The sequence below is a fragment of the Onychomys torridus genome, chromosome 1 (genome assembly GCF_903995425.1).
Source record: "Onychomys torridus chromosome 1, mOncTor1.1, whole genome shotgun sequence".
NCBI classification, from domain to species: domain Eukaryota; kingdom Metazoa; phylum Chordata; class Mammalia; order Rodentia; family Cricetidae; genus Onychomys; species Onychomys torridus.
In genome coordinates, this window is record NC_050443.1 from 16,743,525 (window position 1) to 16,768,045 (window position 24,521).

The 24,521-nt window shown below is 48.4% G+C and overlaps 2 protein-coding genes across 4 annotated transcripts; both read left to right on the forward strand.

The window, feature by feature from the left end:
• The first annotated feature begins 2,113 nt into the window (after positions 1–2,113).
• Dhdh (dihydrodiol dehydrogenase) lies at positions 2,114–15,507 on the forward strand. Its single transcript, XM_036198960.1, is given in 11 exon segments — positions 2,114–2,267; positions 2,522–2,530; positions 2,788–2,888; positions 3,845–4,006; positions 6,517–6,637; positions 6,639–6,769; positions 10,997–11,114; positions 14,054–14,060; positions 14,164–14,220; positions 14,222–14,327; positions 14,547–15,507. Coding segments are annotated over 11 exon segments (1,014 nt in total). The 5' UTR covers positions 2,114–2,175; the 3' UTR covers positions 14,657–15,507.
• Positions 15,508–18,349: 2,842 nt separating this feature from the next.
• On the forward strand, positions 18,350–24,229 carry Bax (BCL2 associated X, apoptosis regulator). 3 transcript variants are annotated; one of them, XM_036202836.1, is made up of 6 exons: positions 18,350–18,502; positions 18,955–19,006; positions 19,101–19,247; positions 19,977–20,112; positions 22,054–22,158; positions 23,966–24,229. In XM_036202836.1, the coding sequence occupies exons 1-6, from the start codon at positions 18,469–18,471 to the stop codon at positions 24,068–24,070; spliced, it is 579 nt and encodes a 192-aa protein (XP_036058729.1). In that variant the 5' UTR covers positions 18,350–18,468; the 3' UTR covers positions 24,071–24,229. The 3 variants fall into 3 exon arrangements, with proteins under 3 accessions (XP_036058729.1, XP_036058743.1, XP_036058737.1); XM_036202850.1 differs by having other exon boundaries at positions 18,388–18,502; positions 22,054–22,196; positions 23,937–24,229; XM_036202844.1 differs by lacking the exon at positions 18,955–19,006 and having other exon boundaries at positions 18,429–18,503; positions 19,100–19,247; positions 23,966–24,089.
• Positions 24,230–24,521: the final 292 nt, after the last annotated feature.

Below are 24,521 nucleotides of genomic sequence, written 5' to 3' on the forward strand. Positions count from 1 at the left end.
TCAGAGGGGTGGGACCTTGTGGGCCCCTCCCACACCAAGGCCTTTTTTTATTTATTTGCTTTTTGTTTGTTAGTTTGTTTGTTTTTGAGACAGGCTGTCACTATGCAGCTCTGGATTGCTTGGAAAATTGTAGACCACTTCTCACAGAGATCCATCTGCCTCTGCATCCCAAGTGCTAGCATTAAAGTTGTGTGCCACCAAGTCCTACCTTTAAAAAAAAAAGGGTTATTTTTAGTTCCAAAATAGTCTGTGTGTGTATGCCACAGGAGTGCAGGTGCCCAAAGAGTTCAGAGAAGAGCTGGAGTTACATACAGGTGGTTGTGAGCTGCACAATGTGGATGCTGGGAACCAAACTTGGGTCCTCTGCAAGAGCAGTATGTGCTCTAAACTACTGAGCCATCTCTGTAGCCCCCAGCTACCAAGGTCTTAAATAAATGTCTACTACAAGGCAAGGGAAACTGGATATTGTCTTGCTGAAGGTGGACTTGGCCAACCAGTTGAGAATAAGTTTTATATTTTACATAGTAGTCCACAGAACTCAGGTAATTCTCCTAAGAATGTCCTGTAAACAGAAACTGTGGGCAATTCCATCTTCCAGAACAGAAATGTGACCTCCCAGTCCTGAGCCAGGAGGAAGTGCAGAGAGACATGGAAGAGGCCTCTGTCCCTAGCTCTGGCGTCATAAGAAGCAGAAGCAGCTGTGGTCCAGGCCTGTCAGGCTTGGGAAGCTGAGGCGAGAGGATTATTTCAAGCACAGCCTGTGATCCTACGTCAGGGAATGTAAACGAAATGAACTGTTGTTTCTATCAAAGGGTTAAATGGAAGTGGGAAGAAATCATCATTTTACCATTCCAGTCAGATGTTGCATAACCAGTTAGTTCAATGATTAACTCAACTATGACAACCAAAGAGATTCCTTTCTCTTAATATATGACTTATGAACACCTAGGCACAGGCAAACACTGTTAAGTGAATTTGAAGAAAAGGCAGAATGAAATTGTGCTGTAAGAGAGAAGGAACTAGAGGGTGTAATTAAGATGAACTTTCTTTTCTCTCCAAAAGTTAAATGAGATAAATAAAGTTCATCATCAAAGAGGGCTGTAAAGACATAATCTGAGGAAGAGGGTCAGCACCTGCTGTTCTCACAGAGAACCCAGGCTAGGTTCCCAGCACCCACATGATGAATGGTTCCCAGCATCTATAACTCCAGTTCTAGGGGATCCAACACCTTCTTCTGTTTTGTTTCTTCTTCTGCTACTATTTTATGTTTCTGAGGGTTCGCCTGTTTGCCTTTATGTGTACCGTGTACATGTGTGGTGTGCATAAAGGACAGAAGGCATTGGATCTCCTAGAACTGGAGTTAAAGTTGGTTGTAAGCTGCTATGGGGAATTGAACTTGGGCCCTCTGGAAGAGCAGCCAGTGCTCATAACTGCTGAGCCATCCCTCCAGCCACTGAAACACTCTCTTCTGACCTCTGAGAACGCCAGGCATGTACATTGTACATATACATACATACAAGAGAAACACACACACACACACACACACACACACACACACACACACACACACACACACACACACACACATTTAAACAACAAAAACAAACCCAGTGGGTCCCTGCTAGGTGTGTTTGCCTGCTTGATTTGGCACAGCTATGCCCCAATCAAGAGATTTCTCCTCACCAAAAATACTTTGGATCCTGTGGTCATTTTCTTGAGACTCCAGACCAATTTCTAGCAATATTAAGACCCTGTCTCAAAATAAAAAATGATAGGACACTTGAAAAACAAGCATGGTGATATACGCCTGCAATCCCTGCACTCAGGAAGCTGAGGCAGGAGGATTGTCTTGAGTTGTGGTCAGCAGCCTGGGCTATATTGTGAATTCCAGGCCAGCCTGAACAACAGAGTAAGGCACGGTGGAGAGAGGGAAGCAGACCAGCATTGGAGAAATGCCTACTTCTCTCTCTCTCTGACAACTAACTCTTCAGTTGTGTCCTTTAAAGGTCAAAGTCTCAAAACACGCAGAAGGTGATGATGTCCTGCCCCTCTGAAGGTCCAGCCTGGCAGTGCAGGGTTCCGTTGGCCCCGCCTCCAGCCCTGCAGAGCAGTCTGTCTTAGTAGCCACCCGGGGGCAGCACCTCACAGACAGAAGATACCCAGGCAGTGGTCAGGATGGCGCTGTGCTGGGGCATCACGTCAGCTGGCTTGATCGCCAGCAACTTCACCACCATGCTCAGCTCACTGCCTCCCTCGGAGCACCAGGTGTGAGACCCCGGGTCCAAGGGAAGAGGGAGCCTCTGGTCTAAGGACAGGTCCCTGGTCTGAGGGACGGGAGTCTGAGGGACGGGAGTCTGAGGGTGGCGAGTCCCTAGGTCTGAGAGGAGAAGGGATGCTGAGCTCCTCTTCTGGTCCCCGAGGCCATAAGGGACTTGTTTTCACCCCAGGTTTGAAGAGGTGGAGGAGAAGCTATCGCGCAGCCAGGGTCTGGGCCCTGCTTTCCCTTCTTACTCAGACAGAGTCTTGCCGTGCACCCAGGATGGCCTTGGACTCTTCTTCTGTAGCCTAGGCTGGCCTGAGCCTGGGCACCGCATAAATCTGGCTTTTCCATCCTCCTCCTCCTCCTCCTCCTCCTCCTCCTCCCTCCAGACAGATATTCATCTTCCCTAGCCATCTTGGAGGAGGCTCCAGCCCCCGTTTCAGCCTCTTCCCGTGCTTGCCTCCCATCCACTTATCTGCTACAAGGGTCCACCTCAAGCCTTTGAATCTGACACCAGGTAGTAGCAGTGGCTGCAGGGACCTGAACAGGGCGAAGGCGTTTGCCCAGAAATTCAACATCCCCAAGGCATATGGCTCCTACGAGGAGCTAGCAAAGGACCCAGACATGGGTGAGTGGCTGGATGACAAGGTAGGGGCAGAGCTAGGCACAGCCTCTTGCCTGTGCTGTGGTAAACGTGTGATTGCAGGTGCCCCTGACACCAGGCAGTCGTGGCACACGTCTTTAATCCCAGCACTCAGGAGGCAGAGGCAGATGGATCTGTGATCTATAGAGCGAGTTCCAAGACACACACACCTCCAAAACAGCAGGTGCAGCTGACTAGGCTTTGAAAAGACTTAGGTTCTGCTGGGTAGGAAGCAGAGTTAAAAGGAATGACTTGGCCAGAGGCTGGGCTAACAATACTAAATTGTGCTTGGATGCCAGGCTGCTGTAGCTAAGGCCAAGTGTTAAGTTGTGTTTTTTGTTGTTGTTGTTGTTGTTGTTGTTGTTTGTTTCTTGTTTGTTTGTTTGTTTTTGGTTTTGGTTTTGTTTTGGAGCTGAGGATCAAACCCAGGGCCTTGCGCTTGCTAGGCAAGCACTCTACCACTGAGCTAAATCCCCTACCCAGTGGTAAGTCTTAAATTTCTCAGGATGCTAGGGGATCTGTTAAGAATTTGTTTCTTTGTTTATTTTGCAGCATTGGGGATCGACTGATAGGCTCCACAGAGCTGTATACCAACACTTTGTTTTAGTTTGAGAGAGGGTCTCACTGTGTAGCCCTGGCTGCCCTGGAACTCAGTATGTGGACCAGACTGGCCTCGAACTCACAGAGCTCTGCCTGCCTTGGTTTCCAGTTTCTAAGTGCTGGGATTAAAGGCCTGGGCTACCATGCCTGGCCCCTTGGATGTTTGAGACAGCCCAGGCTGGTCTCAGTTTGATTATCCTCCTGCCCCAGCCTCCCAAAAACTTGTTAGTCTCTTCTCCATGAGATGATTAGGATTAGATACACCACTTTGTCCCTGAACGTTGGCGACAGGCCTCTCCCTGTGGGCGGTGCTGCAGACTATCTCCTTCCCTCTACTCCAGAGGTGGCCTATGTCACCACCCAGCATCCCCAGCACAAGTCGGTGGTGCTCCCCTGCCTGGCAGCGGGCAAAGCTGTCCTTTGCAAGAAACCCATGGGTGTGAACGCAGCAGAAGTTCTGGAGGTGGCTGCAGAGGCCCGTTCTCAGGGCATCTTCCTGATGGAGGGAAGCCTGGAGGGCCTTCTGACATCCACATAGCACCAGCTGCCATTACTAAACACAGTTGCCCAAGCTTGCCCACAGTCGAAATGCCAAAGATCAGAATCTCTCTGAGGCCCGGGTATAACCGAATCTAGCATCTGTTGCAAGCACAAACCCAAGTCCACTGTTCCCCACTTGGAGAGGCCAGCGACTGAGGTCAGGTTAGAAAAAGGATTGATTTGGAAAGCAAGAAAACCAAAAAAGACAGAGGCCATTTTGCTTAGGGGTGGCTGGTACAAGACTTCCCTAGGGAGTTGTAGGGAAGTGTGTCAGGCAGCCCAGTCGCTCAGGAGAGTCCCACAGCATGCAGGAGTTCAGCTTTCCAGAGGCACACACTGCGGCTGTCTTCGGGTTACTGCTTGCTCTGTGAACCCGAGGAAACCACAGACACGAACAGTAGCTTCTTCCGGGAGACTGAAATGCTGGTCCACAAACAGCTTCTTTCTCCTGCAGAACAGGAGTAATGGAAAGACTTTTCCAGAGCTCCATCCCCGCACAGGGGAGGTAACCTTCAAGGCAATGCAGTTTTTAACCCATTACATGGCTCCAGTCAGAGATGGCAAAGCTAATGGGAGACTAAAAAGTTGCCACCAAACTGTGACTTACAAAATTAGTGATTTAGCTGGGCAGTGGTAGCCCATGGTTTTAATTCCAGCACTCAGGAGGCAGAGGCAGGAAGATCTCTGTGAGTTCGAGTCCAGCCTTGTCTACATAGCAAATTTCCAGCCAGCTAGAGCTGCACAGTGAGATCTTGTCTTAAAAAGAAAGAAAGAAAGAAAGAAAGAAAGAAAGAAAGAAAGAAAGGAAGGAAGGAAGGAAGAGCCGGACACTGGTGGCACATGTCTTTAATCCCAGCACTCAAGAGGCAGAGCCAGGCTGATCTCTGTGAGTTTGAGGCCAGCCTAGTCTACAGAGTGAGTTCTAGGAGAAAGGTGCAAAGCTACACAGAGAAACCCTGTCTCGAAAAACCAAAAAAAAAAAAAAAAAAAAAAAAAAAAAGGAAGGAAGGAAGGGGGAGAGAGAGAGAGAGAGAGAGAAGCCAACCAAGTGATGCTGAAGAGATGCTGGCGATGAAGCTCTGTGGACAGTGTTTGCCTGGCATGGAGGAAGCCCTGGGTTCCATCCTCAGCACCACATGAACCAGTGCGGTGGTTCGCTTCTGACATCTCAGTACTGGGAAGGAGGCAGAGGCAGGAGGATTAAAAGTTCAAGGCTGCCCAGCATGGTGGTAGACACTTTCGATCTTAGCACTGGAATCTTTGTGAGTTCCAAGCTAGGCAGGGTTGCAAGATTGTGTCTCAAAAAAAGAAAGAGAGAGAGAGAGAGAGAGAGAGAGAGAGAGAGAGAGAGAGAGAGAAAGAAAGGAGAGAGGAAGGAAGGGAGGGTGGGTTTAGAGTTAGAACTGGAGAGATGCCTTAGAAATTAAGAACACTGGCTGTTCTTCCAGAGGACCAGAGTTCAGGTCTCAGCCCACACACTGGCTTGTTCTGCACCTCCAGTTTCAGGGAATCTGCTGCCCTCTTCTGGTCTTTGGGGGCACCTGCATGTACATGTGCACATTCAGACTCAAAATATAATAATAAACTTTATTAAAAAGTGCAAGGTTATCTTCAGCTACAGAGAGACTGAAGCCAGCCTGTACTACATGAGGCCTTTCTCAGACAGTGCAGCCAGAGGACTCATGCAAGTCTGATGGAGTCATAATCCTTAGCAAATGGACAGAACTTCCTCAGAATGTATGGACCATTCTCCATGTCAGATTTTAGGGGAGAGAGAAGAGAGGGCGTTTGGAGAGAGACACACACAGAGAAGAACCTTTTTCAGGCAAAGGCCTTTTTTTCTTTATTGGAGATAATCCTGGCTATCCTGGAATTCACTATGTAGACCAGGCTGGCCTCAAACTCTACCTGCATCTGCAACCCGAGTGCAGGGAGTAAAGGTGTGTGCCACCATGCCCACAGATCTCAAGTTTTTTAAGGGCTAGAGATGCTATCTCATCTCTAGGGAAGAGGCTAGAGCGCTTCCCTAACCCAAGGCTCTGGGTTCAGGCCCACCTGCCCAAGGAATAGTGAAGCCTGTGCTGAACTGGGCCCTCCTACATGGTTTAAAAATCAAGACACTTCCCCACAGGCCAATCTGATCTAGGTAGTTCCTCAATTAAGACTCACTTCTGTTACATAATGAGTTTGAAGCCAGCCTGGGCTACATAATACCCTATCTAAAAAAATAAAAAATAAACAAACAAAAACGTGTATGGGACAGAGGCAGTTGGAAAGGGAAACTGGGCCATGGCCCCAGTTGGAAAGTGGAAGGCGGGACCTTATGTTGGGGCTATGGGCTGTGGAAGGCTAGAGGTGTGTTTGGGTAGGGAAAGCAGTGGGTATCCCTCAAGACTGGGATCCTAAGGGAGGTGTGCTGGACTACCTCCTGAATACTGATGTCTCTGTTTCCTTGGGCCCCCGCTCGCTTTGCAGGCCATGTGGAGCCTGTTTTTTCCTGCCATGGAGGCTCTGCGGGAAGTTTTGGTGCAAGGAAGTGTTGGGGACCTACGAGTGGCCCGGGCAGAAATGAGGCTAGATTTAAACTGTTTGCCCGTCCAGAGACTGGGGCCAGGCCGGCGGCGGCCTGCCGGACCGAGGCGTCTACTGCGTCCAGTTACTCTCCATGGTCTTCGGTGCGCAGAAGCCAGAGAAGATTTCAGCCGTGGGAAGGATCCATGAAACAGGTACGGCGCTTTCTCTGCTAGATGGCCGTAGGAGGCGTTCTCTCCCAATTCCCCTGCTCCTCCTCCCTACCACCTGAGAACAAGTTAGACCGCTAGAGGGACTTCCTTGAGGGACGCCTCTCCTAGCTACGCACTAGACACACAAAGAACTACCATTCCCAGAATCGCCAGAGGCACATGTATATGTAGTTTAGGCGCGTGCGCGGGGGGGGGGGGCTACCCCATGGCTTCCTGGGAAATGTAGTTCAAGAACTAGGGCCTCCTCGGAAAGGTAGGCAGGGCCCAATGTCTCCTTCAGAACCTGGCTCCCAACTCCACCCTGCACTCCTTTACGCTTTCACACTGGTCAGCTCTCCACGGGGCATGCATGCCACTCTACCACGTGGTCAGAAACTGGATGGCTGAGTTTTAATTACTTGACTGGCCAAATGTTAATAATAGGGGTGTCGTGGGAGTTGATGAAGAATTGAAGTAACTATTAAGACAAATGGTGAGCACTTAAGTACAAACAATTGGTGTTGGGCTGTGGTGGCACATGCCTTTAATCCCAGCACTCAGGAGGAGTGGATCTCTGAATTCAGGGCCAAACTGGTCTACAGAGCAAGTTACAGGACAGCCAGGGCTATACAAAGGAAAACCTGTCTCGAAAAACCAAAAAAATGAAAGAAAGCAAAAGAAATAGTGGGCAGTGGTGGTGCACACCTTTAATCCCAGCACTTGGGAGGCCAGCCTGGTCTACAGATGGAGATCCAGGACAGGCACCAAAAATCCTGTCTCAGAAAAAACAAATATGTACATAAACAATTAGCCGGGTATGGTGGTGCAATCATTTAATCTGGAGGCAGAGGCAGGTGAATCTCCGTGTGTGCCAGGCCAGCCTGCTTTACAGAGTGAGTCCCAGGCCATACACAGCTAAATAGTGAGATCTGTCCCTACAAATCAACCAAAATAAAACAAAATTTGGTCACTGGAGAGATGGATCAGAAGTTAAGGGTCATCGATGATCTGCAAGAGGATTTGATGTACTCAAATACCAATGGATCTGATGCCTTCTTGTAACCTCCTTGGACACCAAGCATACAAGTGGTAGACATACAAACACAAATACTCACCAAATAAAAATAAATAAATCAGATAAATCAGCAGGGGGTGGGGTGGGGGTGGGTGGGGGGTGGGGTGGGGTGGTGGTGGTGGTGGTGGTGGTGGTGGTGGTGGTGGTGCACGCCTTTAATCCCAGGGAGGCAGAGGCAAGTGGATATCTGTGAATTCAAGGCCATCCTGGTCTACAGATCGAGTTTCAGGACAGCCAGGGTTGTTACACAGAGAAACCCTGTCTGACATAGAGATTGGATCAGGGAGAGCATTGAGGCAGGGTTGTTTGTTTGTTTGTTTGTTTGTTTTAGCTTTGCACCTTTCCTGGATCTCGCTCTGTAGCATAGGTTGGCCTTGAATTCACAAAGATCTGCCTGAGGCAGAGTTTTTAAGGAGTAAAGGATTGGGGGGCGGGGTAGGGGAATTCCAGATTTAGATGGAGGTTGATTGGTCAGGAGTGAAGTAACTGAAGCCTTGTCAAACAGAGATTGGTACTGGCCTTGCTACTAGGAAATTGGCAATTTATATACAGATTATATACGCTATCCTTTATGTACTAGAGCATTTAATACTTGTTTGTCTCGGTTCTGACTGGCCCCCTGCAGGGTACAGTTTGTGGCTTTTCCTGGTTGTTGTACTGCTGAGGCCTAGCCCAGTACTGTTAGTCTGCAGCCTGCCATGGCTGCACTAATGTCGTTTTAGGCCTCTTCAGATCCTCTGGAAGCACAGTTGTGCTCTTAACCACTGAACAATCTCTCCAGCCTCCTCTTTTTCTTTCTGGTTTGTTTGTTTTATATTGCTTTTAATTATTACTGTTGTTTTAAATTTTCCTGCCACAGCATCTCAAGTAGCACAAGCTAGCCCTGAAAACAAACTGTAGCTCAAGAAGACCATGAACTTCCTGGTCCTCCTTCCAGGTGCTGAATTGCAGGTCTGTCCTGCCAAAATCCACTGTTTCTTCCTCCTCATCAGGCCAGCACTCTACAACTCACCTACATGCTCAGGTCTCGATTTTATTTCAAAGTAACACAAGTGGCTTATCTGTGATCTATGTAACTTTTTTTTCTTTTTTTTTTTCGAGACAGGGTTTCTCTGTATAGTTTTGCACCTTTCCTGGAACTCACTTTGTAGACCAGGCTGGCCTTGAATTCACAGAGGATCTATGTAACTTTGTAAGTTTTTTTTTAAAGATTTGTTTATTTATTTATTTGTTTATTTATTTATTTATTTATTTATTTGTTTATTTATTATGTATACAGCATGTCTGCCTGCAGGCCAGAAGAGGGCGCCAGATCTCATCACAGATGGTTGTGAGCCACCATGTGGTTGCTGGGAATTGAACTCAGGACCTCTGGAAGAGCAGTCAGTGTTCTTAACCCCTGAGCTTTCTCTCCAGCCCCCCTATTTTGTTTTTTTAAAGCTGGATTAATGGAATGATTGTAACAACAAAGTAGGTTCTTTACAGGAAAGGGTGGTTCAGGGTGCTTCTGAGATTAAATGCTTACTGCTTTTACAGACAACCTCAGTTCAGTTTGCAGCACCCATTCACAATTACCTGGAACTCCAGATACAGGAGATCAAAACCCTCTTCAAGTCTCCACAGGCACTCCCCCCCACCCACACACACACATGCACACACACATATACACACACATGCAAGCACACACATACACGCCCACACACATACAAATGCAATACATATTTTTGAAAGAATAGGTTCATTTAGTCATTTACTCACTCAGAAAGTAATACCTTTAAAAAGTGAGTTCTGGGGCTGTGCTACATCACTCTTTTAATCCCAGCACTCAGGAGGCAGATCTCTGTGAATTCCAGGCCAGCCTGATCGACATAGAGAGATCCAGGACAACCTGGGCTTCACAGAGAAACCCTGTTTGAAAAACAAACAAACAAGCGGGCGGTGGTGGTGCACACCTTTAATCCCAGCCCTCAGGAGGCAGAGGCAGGTAGATATCTGTGAGTTCAAGGCCAGCCTCGTCTTCAGAGTGAATTCCAGGACAGGCTATACAGAGAAACCTTATCTCAAAAAAAAGAAAAACAAGCAAACAAACAAAAATAGTTTTCTTTTATGTGTATGGGTGTTTTGCTTGCAAGAGCCTCTGTGTACCACATGAAGGCTAGATGCCACGGGAGGTCTAAAGAGGGCATCAGATCCCTTGGAACTGGAGTTACAGACAGTTGTGAGGTGCCGTGTGGGTGCTGGGAACTGAACCCACTTACTCTACAAGAGCAGTACAGGCTCTTACCTACTGAGCCATCTCTCCAGCCCTGAGGCATAATTCGGATACCATACTCATTCAAAGTACATAATTAATTCAGGGCATTGTGGTTGAAGCCTGTAATCCCAGCCCTTTGGTTGCCAAGGCAGGAAGATGCTATGAGTTCAAAGCCAGCCTGGACTATACAGTAAAGCCTTGTTTGATAAAAGAAAACAGCAGCCAGGTGAGATGCCTCATCAGGTCAAAGGTATTTACCATGGAATCCTCAAGACCAGAGTTTGATCCCCAGAACTTAGAAAAAGATGGAGAGAGAATTTTCTGACTTCTACAGGTGTGCTCTGACACATGTCTCTCTGCATGTACAACATGCCTATATACACACTAATAATAAAGGTATAAAAACCAAATCTAAAAAGCTGGCCGGCGGTGGTGCACGCCTTTAATCCCAGCACTTGGGAGGCAGAGCCAGGTGGATTCTCTGAGTTTGAGGCCAGCCTGGTCTACAGGGTGAGTTCCAGGAAAGGCACCAAAACTACACAGAGAAACTCAAAAAACAAAACAAAACAAAACTATTCAGCCAAGCATGATGATGTCTGTTAATCCCAACTGTTAGGAAATGGAGACAAGAGGATTTGTAAATAATTGTCTAATCCCTAAGAAGTTTGGCATCAGCCCAAGCTCCAGAAGATTCTGTCTCAAACAAATAAACAAAACCCTGCAAAAAAACAAAAACAACAACAACAAAAAAAAACAAAACAAAAAAACAAAACCGAGATGAAACAAAACACCACCAACAAAAACCAGGCCAAGTGTTTGGGCCAAGGTTGGAGGCCTGTCACAGTCTGTCCCAGGACTCACCGGTGACCCTGGCCTGTGCTGACCTGTGCTTTCGTTACAGGTGTGGATGACACTGTCAGTGTGCTACTTCAGTACCCAGGAGGGGTCCACGGTAGCTTCACCTGTAGCATCACCTCCAACCTCACTAACACAGCATATATGGTTGGTGCTAAGGGCGTGCATGGCCCAGGTAAGACATCCCATAAAGTAACAACCATTTTGTCACCCTGCTTCTGAGACATTCAGACTCCTTAACAACCAAGGGATGGGGTTTCAGCCTTGAGACCACGTCCATATTCCGAGGCCTTAGGACAAACCAGCTCTTTTGATGTTTGTTTTTTGGTGCTAGGATGGAAGCCTGGCCGTCCCGACTGCTAAACAGGTGCTCCGCCACCAAGTTATGCTCTAGCCCTGAGTTCTTTCCACTTATGTTTGCTGCCTTTCCTGTTCCTGTGACCGATACCTGACAGAAGCAGCTAACTGAGGGGAGGTTCACCTTGGCTCAGGGTTCAAGACCTGTCGGTTCATCACGGTGGGAAGGCAAGGAGACTGAACCAATTTGGTCTGTAGCAAGGGAAGCTTTCCACACAGTTTGTTGATACCATGACAGCTAGGAAGCCAAGAACTCAATGAGCACCAAGAGTGGATATAACCTCCCAGGCCCACACTCACCTCTGCTGTGAACAGTTTATGTTCTAAACATAATGCTAGCCAGGCTTAGGACTTTCCAGTTGTTCCCAGACACAATCTGTGTATCATCACAGGTCAGATTTTCCTGGAATCCTGGAATACAGTTGCTAGAAAGAACTCCTATTTTGGGTCTGAAAGCTTGGCTCACTGGAAGACGTGGCTTGCATGTCTTAGTCATAGTTCCAGGCCATTCTGGGCTACAGAGGGATTTCAAGGACAGTCTGAACTACTTAGCAACACCTTCAAAAACAAAAAGCAGAAAGAATCTAGAGACAGAGATCTAGCACCTGCCTAGAACCCTCCAGTGAGGGGCTGTGTGCACAGCTCAGTCCTAGAATCCCTTTTCGTGCGCAGCTGAGAGTGTGTTTGATCCCCAAATGTCAGTGAAAAAAACCTGAAGAGAGAGGAAGAAACCCTATCTGCAGCAAGTCAAGCTATGGAATAATCGGAGCCTTTTCCTGCATTTTGAAGGACTTCTCTCCCATCCTTCCCTCATGTCCCTCCTGACCTCTCAGTGTTTGCTTTCTGTCCTACAAGTGGGCAGAGGGCTGCTGCTTCCAGATCTTCTACCAGCTAAGAAGGAAGGTTGTCAGTGTTGTTTTGTGTGGCCCTTGGAAGAAAAAGGGCCACTCTAGGATGAATTTGGGCTTAGCAAGAGCAGGGCAATCAGCTTCTGGGGAGCTGACTGCCCATGGCTCTGCCACAAGCTTTTTTATTGTTAAAAGATTTACACCCTTTTCTTTTTGTTTTTGGAGACAGGGTTTCTCTGTGTTACACAGCTCTAGCTGTCCTTGAACTTGCTTTGTAGACCAGGTTGGCCTTGAATGCACAGGATTGCCTGCTTCTGCCTCCCAAGTGCTGGAATTAAAGGCCTGTGTCCCCACCGCCCAGCAGGATTTATACCTTTAAGCAATCTGCAGTTATTTGAAGGAAGCATTTACCTAAGCAGTTCTTAGCCATGAGGCCTCTTGGTGTGCCACGTCCTCTAGTTACTAGCTTTGCAAAGGCTCTGAATCCTCAGGAAGAACTCGGATAGGAATCAAACACTGGAACTCCAGGAGCTGCTAGCCTGGTAGCAGCAGAGCACGGCCCAGGTCATGACCGCTGTGGAGCCCATGTTTGAGGCAATGGGAGCTCTGAGCCCAGGTCAGTGGCAGCAGCTTGATTAAGAGAGTGGAGGCGCCAAGAAGTAGCTGCTGCTCAGTGTACCCTCCTAAGGAGCAAGATGACTTCCAGGACCTGCTCTCTTCACTACAGAAGATGCAGCCTCACCTGGTGATCTCTGCCTGAAGGACATCTTTAGGCTGTCACAGTGCACTGAGGGTATGGGGGCCTCCACCATCCACCAAAACACTCTTCACCAAGAAACTGGAGAAGCAGAATGTGGAGAGTCTGACCACTCAGCTACAGCTGATGTCCAGTCAAAGACATGATCTGTGAGATTGCCTCATCCTCTTCAGAAGGATCCATGGACAATAGGCACTTATTGTTTCAAACTCCATGGTGGCTGTCTTGGTTCCACAATTTCCCCTTTAGTTTATATCTATCTATCTATCTATCTATCTATCTATTTATTTAGTTTTTGGTTTTTTTTTTTTTTTTTTTTTTGAGACACGGTTTCTCTGTGTAGCTTTGCGCCTTTCCTGGAACTCGCTTTGGAGACCAGGCTGGCCTCGAACTCACAGAGATCCACCTGGCTCTGCCTCCCGAGTGCTGGGATTAAAGGCATGCACCAACACTGCCCTTTAGTTTATTATGTCTATGAAATGTGCTTCTATATCTTCAGGGTATCCCTTTGCCCAACACCAAGTCTCTAAATTCTACCCAGAAGCAGAACCTGAAATCTGGGCAAGAGTGAGATGGGAACATAGACTATTCTCCTACCTCCAAATGAAAACCAGAGCCTGTGGCCTGAGTCACATTTAAAAAAAAAAAAAAAAAAAAGATTAAACACTTCAAACAAAAGGTAGCTCAAAGCCTAGGTTAGCACTTTGGAGTTGAAGCCAGATGCAATGTCTCTGTGGGATCTCATGCTATAGAAAGTGTTGTATGGGAACCAGGTATGGTGGTACACACTTGGAATATCAGGCAGAAGAATCAGAAGTCCAAGGTCAATCTCAGCTTCACTGGGAGTTGGAATCCAGCCTGGGCTACATGAGACACCCCCACACATACACAAGCCCACACCCACCACTGTCTCAAATATATATATGAGCCAGGAGTGATGATGCCAGCCAACAATGGGCTGTGAGTCTTTATTTCTTGGCTGAAGGAGGAGCTGGTACTCAAGTCTAAGGTAGTTTTGATTCCAAGGAGACAACAGGGTCTTAGTGTGACAGGATCGTTGCTAAGAAGCAAACTCTTCAAACCCAATTCAGGCAAGAGGCAGGCTTGAATCTCACAAATCGAATCAGGGGTGAAGTTTTAGCTCTCAGGTGCCCTAGCTCATCCTGGGCCTACCAAGCCTATTATTAGGAGTAAAGCTCTCAAAGCATTGTTGGTAAGGGCCAAGTAGTATTCATTGTTATCTTTCTCCAGATTCGCAAAACATGGTGCCCAACAGAGCTGGTGGTGAATGATGAGCATAAAGAGTCCCCACCCCACCCCCCCACCCCCGCCTGTCCTTAGGAAAGAGTACAATTTTTTAAATGGATCATGCTTGAGTTATGAAGCCAACCACGTCCACGAGTGCCTGCATAAAGGTAAGGAGTGGAGGATTGCAGCCTGGAGTCAGTCTAAGCAGAGGGTTGTTCTCCTTCCTACCCTCAAGTGCAAACAGCTATTTAGAACTACATTTCCCAGGATACCAAGGAACCCTCTTAAACCACCCCGCCTATTCCCTGGGTCCTTCTGGGAATTGTATTCTTCTTGGTGTTGGTGTGTGAGTTTTGTACGAGTCTTCCTGTGCTCTCTCCTCCTAGGTCTTAAGGAAAGTCCTGTCATTCCTCTGACAGAGAGTGAGCTCTTGGCTGAAATCCTTGAGGAGGTGAGGAAGGCTATTGGAGTTGTCTTCCCCCAGGACAAATGCTGATGCAGCTCCTGGGATGGACTTGGCAAGCAACACTTTTCCCTACTTGCGGCCTCCTAGCTTGACCCTCTTTGCTTTGGAGTTATTTTTGCACAACAGCTCAAGTTCTCATGCTGGAAACCACTCCCTCTCTGGGCTCCTGAAAGTCGCCCTGCTTTTGTTCTTACTGTACATTCTGTCATCACCTGTCCTCAGATTCACCAGGATGCTGCTTTGGGAAGTATGAGCGAAAGGGTTTTCTGGCCCAAGGGTATCTTGGCAATCTGGAGCCAAGGAATACCATAGTCACACCATGCAACAAACTCCACCCAAGAGATTGATTGGGAAGAAACCCAGAATGGCAGCTACCTTTGACCAGAACAGAGACAGCAGTGGACTGGGCAGACGAGCAGGCTCTTATATGGTCTTTGAAGCATGCACATTGAGCTAGTAGAAATGTACAGAACGGTCAGAAGTATTACTAGGCCATTAATCCTGGGTCATGGGGTGAGGATTTCAAAGTCCCAGGTCTGGGGACAGTCCAGGGGCAGGGTGATTTCCCACTGGCCTGTTACTCCACAATGAGAAACCCAAAATGGCCTTGAAGGGATGTGGAATACCCAGTGACTATGTCATGCTCCAACTTTCTCCATCCCTCTCCCTTTCCCTGAGATTGTAGGGATTGATTAAGAATTGGGTGCGGCAGCCGGCTGTAATGGTGCATGCTTTTAATCCCAGCACTCAGAGGCAAAAGCAGGCAGGTATTTATGAGTTCAAGACTAGCCTGGTCTACATAGCAAATTTCAGGCCAGGCAGTTACAAGGTGAGACCCTAGAGAGGGAATGGTGTTGGTGGGGACTTGGGGGTGGGGGGAGGACAGACAGAGACACTGGGGCTGGAAAGTAACTCAGTAGTTAATAGTACTTGTTGGTCTTGAAGAAGATGAAGATTTGGCTGGGCAGTGGTGGCGCACGCCTTTAATCCCAGCACTCGGGAGGCAGAGGCAGGAAGATCTCTGTGAGTTCGAGGCCAGCCTGGTCTACAGAACAAGATCCAGGACAGCCAGTGCTACACAGAGAAACCCTTTCTTGAAAAACCAAAAAAGAAAAAAAGATGATTGAATTTACAAAGTGGTTCACAACTGTCTTTAAACCCAGTACCAGAGAATCCCGATGCCTCCTCCAGATCTCTGTGGGTACCAGGCACATGCAGGGCACACTACAAACATGCAGGCTGTTAATTCTCAAACCCTGGGACAAACAGCTGAGGTACCTATTTAACATATCAAAGCCGACCTGGCCGCCAGGTTCTCCCAGCATCCCTCAGCCCTCTATGCTAGGGGCTGGGCTGCCCTTCCCCCAGAGGCTCTTTCCTATATAATCCAGACACTCTGGTTACCCACCCCCTTTTGTACCTGGCCTTTTTGGCTGCTGCACTTGGTTCCCCTCTCTCCTTCTTTCCCTTCCCTCCCCCTCTCCCCACATGACCTAGGACTTTACCAGATGTCCCTGCCTCTACGTACATTCTCCCTTTTATCTACAATAAACTTTCTCCTCCACTATACCTAGGAGCAGCCATGTCCTTCCTTCCTTCCTTTATTTATTTATTTTCATCCACAGGCCTTTTTCCCCCCACCTGTTTTTTCGAGACAGGGTTTCTCTGTAGCTTTGCACCTTTCCTGGAACTCGCTTTGTAGACCAGGCTGGCCTTGAACTCACAGAGATCCACCTGCCTCTGCCTCCCGAGTGCTGGAATTACAGGCGTGTGCTACCACCGCCCGGCTTCACAGGCTTTGAAAACACTCATACATATAAAATAAAATAAATACATCTAAAAAAATTAGCCAGATGGTGGTGGCATACACCTTTATCCCAGCACTCAGGAGGCAAAGGTAGGTCTCTGTGAGTTCGAGGCCACCCTGGTCTACAGAGCCAGTTCTGGGACAGCCAGGGCTGTTACATGGAGAAACCCTGTCTTGAAAAACCACCAAATTTCTGGCTGTCCTGGCTTTGTAGACAAGGGAATTATGCATGGTAGACACTCTGCCAAGCTACACCTATAGCCCAACAACCTGCTCTCTTTATAAAAAAATAAATAAATAAAATAAGGGGCTGGAGAGATGGCTCAGAGGTGAAGATCACTTGTTGCTCTTGCAGAGGACCTGGGTTCAATTCCCAGTATCCACATGGTGGCTCACAGCCATCTGTGACTCCACTTCTAGATCCAACACCCTCTTCTGACTTCCATGGGCACCAAGCACACTTGTGGTGAACATATAAGCACACAAGCAAAACACTCAGACACATAAAATGAAATGAATAAATCTTAAAAAAAAAAAAAAAAAAGAAAGAAAGAAAGAAAAAAGCCCCCATTGCTGGGCATGCCTTTAATCCCAGCACTCCAGAGGCAGAAAGCCCAACAGAACTTCATAAGATCTACTCTAGCTCCTTCCAAAACAGTGCCCCAATGTCCTCCCATTAGGTAATTCCTTTTAAAGGTCCCACGACCTCTTCACATGACACTGAGGACCTACCTATCTTCTCCAGTATATGAACCCATGGGAAAACAAATCACAACATTTCTTTCTACCTCACTTTTCATGGGAAACTCATCTCTCAAGGCCCAGGGGCAGACATGCCTTGGAGACGTCTCGAGTCTCAGAGGCAGCCAGGGACTCCTGTATACTCCTGATACTTAGCCAGACATTAAGTGATCCATTTGGGAACAACCATGAGTCAAGAGGTGTGCTAGATCCTAGGGAGTTAACAACAAATGAATATGGCCCTTTTGGGAAATGGAGGTAGGTTCTCAATTAACTACAACATTGCATACATAATTAATTACAGTGATGTGAAGATGTGAAGCATAAAACCCATGCAAAAAAAAAAAAAAAAAAAAAAAAAAAAGCTGCCTACGTCGGATATGCCTTTAATCAATCCCCGCGCAGAAGCAGACATAGGCAGATCTCTTGAGTTCCAGGCCAGCGTGTTCTAGAGAGTTCCAGGGCAGTAAGGGCTACACAGAGAAAAAACTAACACCAATGACTCATAGCAATGAACACTTTCAAGATGTATGAACTAAAGTCACTGTATGACTCACTGGGGCACACTATAGCTTCCGAACCCAGAATTGTTGTTATTGGTTTTGTTTTTTGTTTTTTGTTTTGGTTGTTCTTTTAAACTTCGTTTTGTTTTGGGAGAGAAGAGGTTGAAAGGGCAGAGGGTGGATTCGAGGGGACAGGGAGAGGAGTGGACCAAGGTGCATAATGTGAAATCCACAAAGAATCAATAAAAAGCTTAAAAACAAACAAACAAAAACCTTGGTGCCAGATGGTGGTGGTGCACACCTTTAATCCCAGCACTCGGGAGGCAGAGCCAGGCGGATCTCTGTGCGTGAGATCCAGGACAGGCACCAAAACTACACAGAGAAACCCTGTCTTGAAAACAAGCAAATAAACCCAAAAACAAAACAAAAACCAAAAACGGAGGAATTCTGAAGGGTTTTCTTTCTCACGTACTGCCTGTTTTTTATTTTTGAGGTAGGTGGTTTTTTTTTTTTTCTGCTTCAGCCCCCCTAGGGCTCTCTACCAGAAAGCTAGGGAAAAGCGGATAATGGAAGAAAAAACCGGGCACTAGTCCGGCTTCAGGGGGAAGCGCGCACGCGCACTCTTGCGTCAGAGGCCCCGCCCCGACGGACGCGGAAGTCACGTGCCCCGCACTGCGGGGCGGTGGCCATGTTGCGGGGCACCCACGTGAAGGGCGCACGTCCGGGAGTGGTCACGTGACCGGGACGCGCCGCAGCCGCCCGGGGCGCACCCGGCAGAGGCAGCGGCAGTGATGGACGGGTCGGGGGAGCATCTCGGAGGCGGCGGTGAGGCGGGAGGTGGAGGACGAGGCCGGGTCGAGGGACCCCGGGACCCCGTCGGCTCCGGGCTCGGGCGGGAGCAGGCTGGGGCGCACGGATCCATCCCGCCCGGCGCATCCGCACCCCGAGAGCGGACATCCGCGTGCGCGCCCCCGGGCAGGCCCGGGCTTGTCTCTAGCGCCACTTCCTGCTGGTGGCCTGGGCTGGGCCGGGTCCCTTCGCCGCCCCTCGGGCCCGGCGTCTGTTTGCGTTTGGTGCCCTGTCTCCGTCTTCGGAGGAGCGGGAATGCAGGCCGGGTCCCGCCCCCTGTCCATCAGAAGCAGTCTCCCGGCTTTGCATGTTACCTGTCACCACTAGGGTACCCAGCTCTGTCTCCCCTCAGGGTTAGGAGCCTCCCCAGCCCCCTAACTTCCCGGGACCTAGGAGTCCAGGCACCCCTTTCCTCCTCTCTCCACCAGGGCCCACCAGCTCTGAGCAGATCATGAAGACAGGAGCCTTTTTGCTACAGGGGTGAGTGTGAGGCCCTGTTGTGGTGGGGTGGGCTTCAGGAGCAACACTCGGTTCTCACTCTGCGCCTCCCTCCCCCACTTACATTCACATCTAGTTTCATCCAGGATCGAGCTGGGAGGATGGCAGGGGAGACACCTGAGCTGACCTTGGAGCAGCCACCCCAGGACGCATCCACCAAGAAGCTGAGCGAGTGTCTCAGGCGAATTGGAGATGAGCTGGACAGCAACATGGAGCTGCAGAGGTGTGGTTCCTGGAACGTGGGGTCCATCCAGGGGTTTCCTGCCACCTCAAGAACTCAGGCGCTTTTGTCCTCCCAAGGAACCAGGTGTTCCACCACTCAGCTAAGACTTTCCCTGCTGGGGACAGACTCCGGGGTCTTTTTACATGGTAGACCGGCCCTTTAACCCTGAGCTGCACCCCCAGCCCCTTACTTGGTGTGTGTCAAGTCTTCTCTGAGTCACTAGTGGGTTCTAGGTAAGTGCTCTACTCGTGAGCCACGCCCACTGCCCCTCACTGCTGAATGCTAGCAAGCTCTACTTATTAGCCTCTTACTAGTGGATGCTACATAAATAGTTACCATAAAGCCATGTCTCCAGGCCCTCGCTGGTAGATGCTTGCAGGTGCTCTACCACTGAGCCATGCCTCTGACACTGCACTGATAATCGTAGGCAGGTGCTTAACCACCAAGTCACACTTTAAGGCAGGCTGTTCTACTGCCCTCCACTTGTAGATACTAGGAGGACATGCTCCTGCTGAGTGAAGGCCCTAGTCCCTTACTCCCCAGGACCTGGAAACTCTAATTCCGAGGTCCTGTTCCTTTGCTTTCTTGGGGGTCTCGTCTCGTTCCCAGCTTGTTGCCTCTTTTGCTGCTTGGCCTGTTTCCTTTTCTTTAGTCTGGGGAAGCTGTGGGAACACTCCTGCACGGAGTCTGACCATCTTGCCCAGTAGCTAGCTGTTCTCTCTCCCGTAGGATGATTGCGGACGTGGATACAGACTCCCCCCGAGAGGTCTTCTTCCGTGTGGCAGCTGAGATGTTTGCTGATGGCAACTTCAACTGGGGCCGGGTGGTTGCCCTTTTCTACTTTGCTAGCAAACTGGTGCTCAAGGTGGGCAGCTCCAGGGTCATGGGCCCAGGGGTGTACCCTTAGGTCTGTGATTACCTGGCAGTGGTCAGGTCCAGGGAGTGGAGAAAGATGGCTGTGTATTTACTTGTTCAAGAAATGTATTGGGCCAAACGTCTAATGGCCTGACCCCAGTACCTGGCCTCTGCCCAGAACAAAACAAGCTAGCCCTTCCTTGATGGAGCTCAGGTTGGTTGTTAGGTGTGAAGTGAGGTAAGGTAGAATATTAAGATAGATCAGACAAGTCTAGAAAGATTTCTCAGGATAGATGTCCTTAAAGCGGATGTGGTGGCTTAAGCCTGTAATTCTAGGACTCATGAGGCTGAGGTAGGAATATCAAAGTTGAAGCTTAGCTGTAGCTAAATACTGAGTTTCAGGCTATCCTAGACTACCTAAAACCTAGTTAAAAAAACAAAACAAACCCCAGAAATGGACGTGACAAGCTGTGGTCGTGTAGATGAATAGTGGTCCCTCAGCATAGCATGTGCGAAGCTTAGGTTCTATCTCCCATCACAATACACAAACATAAATAGGGGGCTGGGACTATGGCTCAGTTGATAAGAGTTCTTGCCTAGCATATGCACTAGCCCTGGGCTCAGTATCACATAAACCAGGTGTGACTCGTGCATGCCTGCAGTTCCAGGACTTGGGAAGCTGGAGGTAGGAGTTGTTCAAGGTCATCTTTAGATATGGAGAACATTTAGATAAGGAGACCAGACTCTGACAGGTATGTTAGGGCTGGAGCAGGGAGACTGGGGCAGAGCTATTTCTTGCCATATTTTGTTATTTTTAATGGTACTGTCACATGTTCGGTACATTCTTTTTTTTTTTTTTTCTTTTATTTCCCTTTTTTTCTTTTTCTTTTTTCCTTTTTTTTTTTTCTTACTCTTACACAGAGTAAGAACTCTGACCATCGTCCATGCCACCTTCCGTCTTCTTGATGTGGTCTCCTACCTGAGCTGATGGGACTTCAATATTGGAGGCAGAAGGATAGTGGTCCATACAGTAGTCCCCCTTGGGACCCAAAATGCAGGCTGGGAAGAGAGCATTGTTCCAATCAAGAGAGCAAGTGCTGAGTCTGCCAGGATGTGGTCTTAACCTGGTCTAGAAAACCTCTAGAAGATGGCTTAGGACCCAAGCTTTGAGGGGTGAGAATTGCTGAATTAAGACATGTTCAGTCAGAGTCAGCCTGCATCAGAGAGATAAATATGAAGAGGTGGATTGCCTGTGGTGGGTATGCATATCATCCCAGTCACACTGGTAAGAGACTCACTTTAGTCCAGAAGTTCAAGATTGGCTTGGGCACTGTTGGGAAACTCCAGCTCAAAACAACAAAACTGGGTGCAGGTCTTCACATGGACCATGTGGCATTCGATCTTTTCCAGATTGCCATTGTTCCCAGGGACCCAGAAGTATGCCTCAGTCCCCTAAGGGTCCTCCACATCCTTGTCCTTCCAAAAGGACTAGGTGTCTGGGCCAGGAGTGGTAGTGTGCATCTTTAATCCCAGCATTCAGAGAGCAGAGGCAGTTGGATCTCTAGAGTTCTAAGCCAGCCTGGTCTACTGAGAGTTCAGGACACCCAGGGCTACACAGAGAAACCCTGTCTCAAAGAAATCAAACCTCAGTGTCTGGGTCCTGAAAGTCAGCTCACACACACACTCGTAGCTCTCTTCCCAGTGTGTGTTTGTGGTGCTGGGGATGGAACCAGGGGAACACACATGCTGGCAAGTGCTCTACCATTGAGTCCTACCTCTGCCCTGCCTTTCAGTTTTTATCTAGAGGGCACTGAGGAATCATTGAGGGTTTCTGAACAAATCAGTGGCGTTTCCTAGCTTAATGAAGCTGACTCAAACTATGGGGAAAGGGGAGAGTGCTTAGTAGAGACAGAGGATACAGTCCCCAGTGTAACCTTCGTACTCCCTGCAGGCCCTCTGCACCAAAGTGCCCGAGCTAATCAGAACCATCATGGGCTGGACACTGGACTTCCTCCGAGAGCGGCTGCTTGTCTGGATCCAAGACCAGGGTGGCTGGGTGAGACCCTTTAGTCCTTGCCACACTTTAGATGAGCAGTTCTCAACCTTCCTAATGCTACGACCCTTTCTTCAGTTGTTCATGTTGAGGTGACCCCAACCATAAAATCACTTCATTACTACTTTTACAAATCATAGTGTAAATACCTGATATGTAGGATATCTGATATGGGATGGGGGTCAAAACCCACAGATTGAGACCCACTTAAGTAGAACCAAGGTCCATCACAGAGGTGCACCAGGCCATCAGACGTTATCTGTTCTTATGTATACCATCTTGGTACGATCTGGTACCTACTGACTTCTGTGACCTGACTTGACTTGTTCCAGCAGATAGATGCCTTTCCTTCCAGAATCTCTCAAGTGTGCTGGTGACCCTTTGACCCCAGCTTGATATTTGTTTCTTTTCTTAAATAATTATTTATTTTGTTTTCGAGACAGAGTTTCTCTGTAGCTTTGTGCCTTTCCTGGAATTTGCTTTGTAGCCCAGGCTGGCCTTGAACTCACAGAGATCCACCTGCTTCTGCCTCCCGAGTGCTGGGATTAAAGGCTTGCACCACTACCGGCCCGCTTCTTTATTTTTTTAAGATTTATTTATTTATTATGTGTACAGTGTTTTGTCTGCATGTATGCCTGCAGGCCAGAAGAGGGCGCCAGATCTCATTACAGATGGTTGTGAGCCACCATGTGGTTGCTGGGAATTGAACTCAGGACCTCTGGAAGAACAGCCAGTGCTCTTAACCTCTGAGCCATCTCTCCAGCCCTTATTTTATTTTTTTAAATTTATTTTATTTTATTTTTTTCCGGAGCTGATTACTGAACCCAGGGCCTTGCGCTTGCTAGGCAAGTGCTCTACCACTGAGCTAAATCCCCAACCCCCGATATTTCTTTATGTTTTGAGATGGTCTCATGTATCTCAGGCTAGCCTCAAAATTCCTCTGTAGCTGAAGATGCTCTTGAACTTTTTTTTAGAAGCATAAATATTTATTTGTAACAAAGGAGTTTATGTACAGCGTTGAAAATCTGCAGCTTTTTGTTTGTTAAATTCACATTTGCACTTCACATTTTTATTTTTGTTTGTTTGTTTGTTTGTTTGTTTTTTGGAGCTGAGGATCGAACCCCAGGCCTTGTGCTTGCTAGGCAAGTGCTCTACCACTGAGCTAAATCCCCAACCCCTTTATTTTATTTTTTTAAAAAGACTTATTTATTATGTATATCATTGTTATGCCTGCATGTACCCCTGCAGGCCAGAAGAGGGCGCCAGATCTCATTACAGATAGTTTTGAGCCACCATGTGATTGCTGGGAATTGAACTCAGGACCTCTGGAAGAGCAGCCTAAGCCATCTCTCCAGCCCCCCCTACCTGCCCCCCCCCCCCTTTTTGAGACAGGGTCTCACTGTGTAGCCCTGGCTGGCCTCAAACTCACAGAAATCTATCTGCCTGTCTCTGCCTCCCGAGGTGTTTCTTTGTTGGTTTTTTTTTTTTTTAAGCTGAGGATGGACCCCAAGGTCTTGGGCTTGCTAGGTGAGCCTCTCCCACTGAGCTAAATCCCCAGCCTGCCACCCAAGTTTTGAGACAGGGTTTCTCTGTGCCCTGGACTCCCTTTGTAGAATATGCTGACCTTGAACTCCGATCCACCTGCCTCTGCCTTTGGAGTACTGTTTAGTTTTTGAGTGAGGGTCTCAACAAATTTCCCAGGTTGATATTCAACTTTGTAACCCTCCTGCTTCAGGTTCCTGAGTGTTGGGTGCTGGGATTATAGGCCTGGGTCCCCTGAGCACCCCTCATGTGACCTCTCTGTCCCCAGGACGGCCTCCTCTCGTACTTCGGGACCCCCACGTGGCAGACAGTGACTATCTTTGTGGCTGGAATCCTCACTGCCTCACTCACGATCTGGAAGAAGATGGGCTGAGGCCGCCCGCTGCCTTGGACTGTGTTTTTTCTTCATAAATTATGGCGTTCTTTGGGATGAATGGGGACGGGGACAGGCATTTTTCTTACTTTTGTAATTATTGGGAGGGGTGGGAATGGTGGCCTGGGGGAGGGGACAATAAACCTCAGGTCCACTTTAGATTGTATGGTCAAGTGTTCCCCAGCTGGTATGACAAGCACAGGCTAAACAGGAACACACCGCTCCGTGAAGCCTAAGGGTAGCAGCTGCGCCTTCCTTAGCCTTCCTTAGCCCTGGGCACGGGGTCTGTAAACTGCAGGCCTGGGAGGCCAGAGGTCCAGAGTGGAGGGAGAGGAGGCCAGAGGAATCGGAGCAAACTCCTATGTGCTGGATTGCCCGAGAGGCACCGGAAGTGAAGAGAGGCGGACATTTAGAGGGGACTTGGTCCTTGCCCCTCAGTTCTGAGTCGTTG